This window comes from Sinocyclocheilus anshuiensis, unplaced genomic scaffold, assembly GCF_001515605.1.
Source record: "Sinocyclocheilus anshuiensis isolate Anshui unplaced genomic scaffold, SAMN03320099.WGS_v1.1 scaffold166, whole genome shotgun sequence".
NCBI classification, from domain to species: Eukaryota; Metazoa; Chordata; class Actinopteri; order Cypriniformes; family Cyprinidae; genus Sinocyclocheilus; species Sinocyclocheilus anshuiensis.
The window spans coordinates 31171-37257 of record NW_015546050.1 but is presented as its reverse complement, the minus strand read 5'-3'; the positions used below and the strand labels follow the sequence as shown (position 1 = coordinate 37257).

The window sequence follows — 6087 nt, the reverse complement described above, 5'->3', positions numbered from 1 at the left end:
AGGCCCTACCGGCTGTTGGTATGGGACTACGTGGTTTGGGGCGCCCGGTCGGGAGGGCTGGAGCCGATGCTCAACGGGAGCTCACAGCGTTGGAACGGGTGAGCCCTACTGGCCGATGGAGGAGGAGCAGCGTGATTGTATAGCCCTACCAGCGACTATTCCAGTCGAGGAGGTTCCAGTGTATAGCGACTATTCCAGTCGAGGAGGTTGCCTCGACTGGAATAGCTCATGGTGTCGGCATATGGGCCCTACTGGCTGACAGGCCCCTGCTAATCAGTGGGCAGAGGGCAAAATGGCTGACCGAGAGGGCCCATGAAGCCTCCGACTGGAGATCAAGACTCAGGACGACGGACGTGTGGGTCCTCTCGGTTTGGCAGATAAAAAGGCTTTGGGCCGTCTGGCAAGGAGGACTCTTGCGACACCCGATGGGAGATCAAGACTCACGGCATCGGATGGATAAGTGTCACTTGCGGGTGGTAAGTATAGAAGCCCAACCGGGAGTACTCTCGCCGACATCTGACGGGAGGTCAAGACTCGCTGCATCAGATGGGTAAGCCTCGCCGGGCGGGGAGAGAGGAAAGGAAAACCCGACTGGGAGGGCTCTCGTGGCATCCGATGGGGTATCAGACTCAGAACATGGAACGGGTAAGCCTCGCCAGGTGGGGGGAAAAGACTTGAGGTTAGCTGAGAGGGTTCTGACAGCGTTCGGCGGGAGGTCGAGACTCATGGCGTCGGACGGCTAAGCCTCGCCAACCGTCGAACGGAAAAGTAAAGTTATGTGGCCGGGAGACTCTCGCCGACGTCCAACGGGAGCACACAGCATCGAACGGGTAAAGCTTGTGTTATACTTTCCGCGTGCGCTATTCCGCTAGTGTGACGTAAAAATCGTCATCGGAGAGTGTGCGCGGAGGCTCTGAGCGGACATCCGCGTGCCTCCCATTTTTTGTGACAAAACAAAAAGCACAAAAATCAAGCAGTACAAAAGCACCAATTGCGCATGCGCTGGAAAAACAACATGGAGACCGAATTTGAAGAGAGGCTGTGTGAAGAAGTTCGCTACCCGCACCTGTACAATACTTCTTTAAAGCAATATAAAGACATCCAAACGTGCAATAACTCCTGGAGGGAAGTTGCTCAGAGTTTGGGCAAAGAAGAAAGTGCGTGTCGCCACAAGTGGAAATATTTGAGAGATCGTTTCGTGACGGCAAAGAAGAAGCTGAAGAGAAGGAGCGGTGCACCAGGCGGTAGAGCTGTTCCCTCCATCGTTTACCTCTTGAGCTGGTTGTCCGACTTCGTGAAACACCGGGACACAGACTCAAACTTCCCAGTAGAGGTAACGTTAATGCGAATCAAACTTTTTTTTATGTTTGCTTGGTTCTTGGGCAGCTTTGTGAAGTGAATGTAGTATCGTTTGTTTTTCGAATGTTGTAGTCAAGTCAAGTCACCTTTATTTATATAGCGCTTTTAATGATACAGATTGTGTCAAAGCAACTTTACACTATTAATTGGGAAAAATAGTGTGTAATAATGCAAAAGGACAACAGTAAATACTCAATTTTCAGTCAGTTCATCATTGTAGTAAACGTCCTGTGACTAAATTTTTTGCTTAGTTGCTACATGATTACAATTCATTATTTAACGTTACAATATACTAGTATATATATGTTTATATATCATGAATAATAATTTAAAAAGAAATGTAAATTTCTGTTGCTGTCCTACATTGTCAGCCATAAATACTGAACATTTGCCATACTATCTGCTAGGACTTTACATAGATGGTTAACTAATATTAATGTATTGCAGCTAGAAGGCAACTCGTTCACACTGAACCTGGAAGCAACTGAAGCAGATGAGTCCATTTCCCCAAGAACTTCGACGCCATCACCACAACCAGAGGCTTTTTCACCACCACCCGCAGCAGCTGTGCTGTCATCACCCACACCCTCCTCATCATCCGCAAGTGAGGTTTTTCCCCTCCCCACATCTCTGAAACAAAAAAGACATACACCTACCACACCCTTTGAAGATGCTATCCTCCAGCGGCTACAACAAATCGACAAAGCCAAAGAGGATGAGGATCATGCCTTTAGTGTGATGGTTACAAGCATGCTGGCAAAACTTCCACCCCATGTCCGCATGGAAGCTAAATTTGAAATACACCAGCTTCTTTATCATAAACAGAAGCAGGCATTTCAAAATGACATCAGTCAATAATAAAAACAGTTGTTTCATTTGTTGGTGTTGGGTGTTCTTTATATTATTGTTCTTGCTTTTGTTGGGTATTTTTTATATTGGTTTGTCAAATATATCTTTCAAAATTGACTGTGTTCCATATCTTTTTGTGAGAGGTTTTCAAAAAACAACAATTAGAAGTACCTAATCACAAACAGCTGTTTATTTACAAAGTCAATACACAAATTTCACAAGCAATGTAGTTATTAAATTGCAAATACCAAAATGCAAACTGTGTAAACAGCCATTTAAACTAGTGCTGTTGATTAATCGCATTCAAAATAAAAGTTTGTTTACATAATATATTTGTGTACTGTGTATATTATGTATATATACACATGCATGCATATACGTAAGAAAAATGTTGTTTAAATATTAAATATATTTATAAATAATATAAATTATATGAATATACATATGCATGTAAATATTTTCAAAATATATACATGCATGTGTGTGTATTTATATATACATAATAAATATACACAGTACACACACATATTATGTAAACAAACTTTTATTTTGAATGTGATTAATCGTTTGACAGCACTAATTTAAACTATTTTAAATGTTCTGGAGACCCCTCCTAACTACGTTGTCTTGCCACGGCACGTGTCCTGCTGGTGTCTGGAAAAATGTCATCAGATTGTGCCTTGTGTTGAGTGCAAACCGTGATGCTCTTCCGGCGGTCAGCTGCCTTGCCTCAAGAAGATTGGTGTCGCCTGCCACATGCCGCCTCCACTCCCCTGGCTGGATGTCTCCGTTTGCAGTGGGGCTATCTGGCAAGGTGTATGGTATGTATCTCAGGTTCCCTGGATTAGATGCATCAGTGTGGGTTAGGTGGTTGTGTAAAGCCACACAGGCTTTCACAAGTATGGTGTTCCCTGGATTAGATGCATCAGTGTGGGTTAAGCAGTTGTGTAAAGCCACACAGGTTTTCACAATGTGTACTACATTGTCTGGGCTGCAGTCAATTGGTCGGCCAAAAATCCTCCACCGGGATGCCATAATGCCGAAGGTGTTCTCTATGATCCTTCGGGCCCGGGAATGTCGGTAGTTGTATACTTGCTGTGCTGTCGTGAGGTTGGAGCCTGTGGGATAAAGTGAGAGGAACATACAAACGGTGTGAACACACATGGTGTTGTCTTTGATGCTACACAAGCATAACGTAATGGGTTATTAAATGTAATTAAATGTAACATTATAAATGATAAATGGTAACCTCAAAAATACAAGTATACCTATATACAGTTATTTACATATGTACATAGGCTTAACTTAAACACCCACAACATTACAGCAACAAATTGATAATGTGGTTCATGTCATGCTGTTGTGACACAGTATTACTGCAAAATATAATTTTATAATTCTTTTGTACATTCTGATAAACAAAATACTTTACCTGGGAATGGGCGCATGAGATTTGGGAGCAGTGGGAAAGCTGCATCTGCAACAAACACATGCGGATTTGTGACATCCGTGCCTGGCGCTGAAGTGTGTTGTCCGTCTTTGGTCCTGGTCCCATTCAGCGGATTTTTGACATATGTACATAGGCTTAACTTAAACACCCACAACATTACAGCAACAAATTGATAATGTGGTTCATGTCATGCTGTTGTGACACAGTATTACTGCAAAATATAATTTTATAATTCTTTTGTACATTCTGATAAACAAAATACTTTACCTGGGAATGGGCGCATGAGATTTGGGAGCAGTGGGAAAGCTGCATCTGCAACAAACACATGCGGATTTGTGACATCCGTGCCTGGCAGGGTGGCTGGTCGTGGCAGCTCCAGAGTCCTGTTGATTAGCTTGGACCCATATATACTTTCTTTGAAGACGCCTCCATCGCTTTCACGTCCATAGGCCCCCACGTCCACCATCGTGAACCGGTAATGGGCATCACAAGCAGCCATCAGAACAACTGAGTGACTCCCCTTGTAATTAAAATAGTCACTTCCAGCATTTCGGGGGGCTTTGATGGTGACATGCTTTCCGTCGATGGCACCAAGACACAGTGGGAAGTTCCAGACTCTCCAAAAATCACGCGCTATGTCCATCCACTGTGTCTGGGATGGGAAGGGGACGAATTCCGGCTGCAGGGTGTCCCAAATGGCCTTACACACCTCGGGAATAATCTTCGATACAGTGCAGCTGCCCAGTCTGTAACTTGCAGCCACACCAACCTGAGAACATCCAGTTGATAAATAGCATAAAGTCACCGCTAACCTTTCCGCCACACTGATCGGAGCAATGTGTGTTCTTTTGTGCTGGACGCATTCACCGATTCTGCGGCCCAGGAAATCAAATTTGGCGGCAGACATTCGAAAGTGCTGATGGTGCTTCTCCATGTCCATTGCACGCATCTCCTGCACCAACATACTAAACTCCCCATCTTTGGTCCTGGTCCCATTCAGTGGCCGCACACACCACTTTCTTGTCCTACGTCTTTTCTTTTTTTCTGCGAATTAGCCAAGTACAGCAGACAAAGAAGCTCTTCCTGCTGCATAGACGTCGCCATGTTTAGTCTGTTCAAGCCGATCTACTGCGCATGCGTGGAACACGTCAGCCGAGCGGACAGTTTCGGTAGTATAATTGCAAGTAGTCTGTGTCCGCGCTGTCTGTGTACGCGTCCGGATTGTGCATGCGGAAAGTATAACACAGGCTTAAGCCTCGCCGACTGTAGGATGGAAAAGTTAAAGTTGTCTAGCCGGGAGGCTCTCGCCGACGTCTGACGGGAGCTCAATACTCACGGCATCGAACGGGTAAGCCTCTCCGAACGTAAGACGGAAAGGTAAAGTTGTGTGGCCGGGAGGCTCTCACCGGCATCCGACGGGAGCTCAATACTCACGGCATCGAATGGGTAAGCCTCGCCGACCTTAGGATGGAAAATTTTTTGTGAAGTGATTACATTAAATGGTTTCATGACCAATGAGGGTTTGGTGGGCTTTTTTGATGTGAAACTGTTTAGTTCTGATGTAGCATTGATAAGCTTCTGAAGACCAGCTTCCTAGAGTTTGGATCTGCTGCTTGGAGAGGCCTTTTTGGGCTGCTGATGTTGCTGCCCTGATGCGGAAAGAATGGCTGGAGAAATTATTTGCTGGGATGTCCGACAATTGCAGGACGGATCTGAGATGTTTTTGGAACCAGAAGCGAGTGATGGGTTTTTTGGAGTCGTCTAAAAGTTGCTTTGTTTGATTAAGAAAGAAATTGTTTAGCTATCGAGTACGGTTAGGTCTGAGACAGTCGGGTTGATTTTTTGGGATCGAATTTGGAAGAGATGGTGAGTTCCGAGCATCTAAGAAAACCGAAAAAGGCTAGAATGAACATGGCGTTGAGTATGCGGGTTGTACTGAGAGGCTGGTAACCTGTGCGGAGGGTGTGGATACATTTTGTGAGAATGTCTAACGTTAAAGGTTGTCTAGCCGGGAGGCTATCGCCGACATCCAATGGAAGTTCAATACTCGCACCCTCGGACGGGTATGCTTCGCCGGTACTCGGACGGAAAGGCCAAGATTTGCTTGATCGGAAGGCTCTTGCGGCGTTCGACAGGAGTTCAATACTCACGGCAAGGACGGGTAAGCATCACCGGTAGTTGAAAGAACACATATTCACTCAACTGGGAAGGCTCTTGCAGTATCTGATGGGAATTCGATACTCACGGCATCAGATGGGTGAGCCTCGCCAGTAGTCGACGGAGAAACATATTTGCTCCACCGGGAGCGCTCTTGCAGCATCTGTATGGGAATTCAATGCTCAGAACAATCGGAGTTGTCTAAAAGGGTAAATGCTATGAGGATTACTTTGTGTAATTGTTTGATGAATCCAATAAGCTGCTTCTTATAA

General features: G+C 45.2%; 1 protein-coding gene across 1 annotated transcript; it reads left to right on the top strand.

Moving 5' to 3' along the window:
• The first annotated feature begins 1015 nt into the window (after positions 1-1015).
• LOC107699109 (transcription factor Adf-1-like) lies at positions 1016-2217 on the top strand. The gene is made up of 2 exons (XM_016500284.1): positions 1016-1333; positions 1807-2217. The coding sequence occupies exons 1-2, from the start codon at positions 1016-1018 to the stop codon at positions 2215-2217; spliced, it is 729 nt and encodes a 242-aa protein (XP_016355770.1).
• The last annotated feature ends 3870 nt before the right edge of the window (positions 2218-6087 follow it).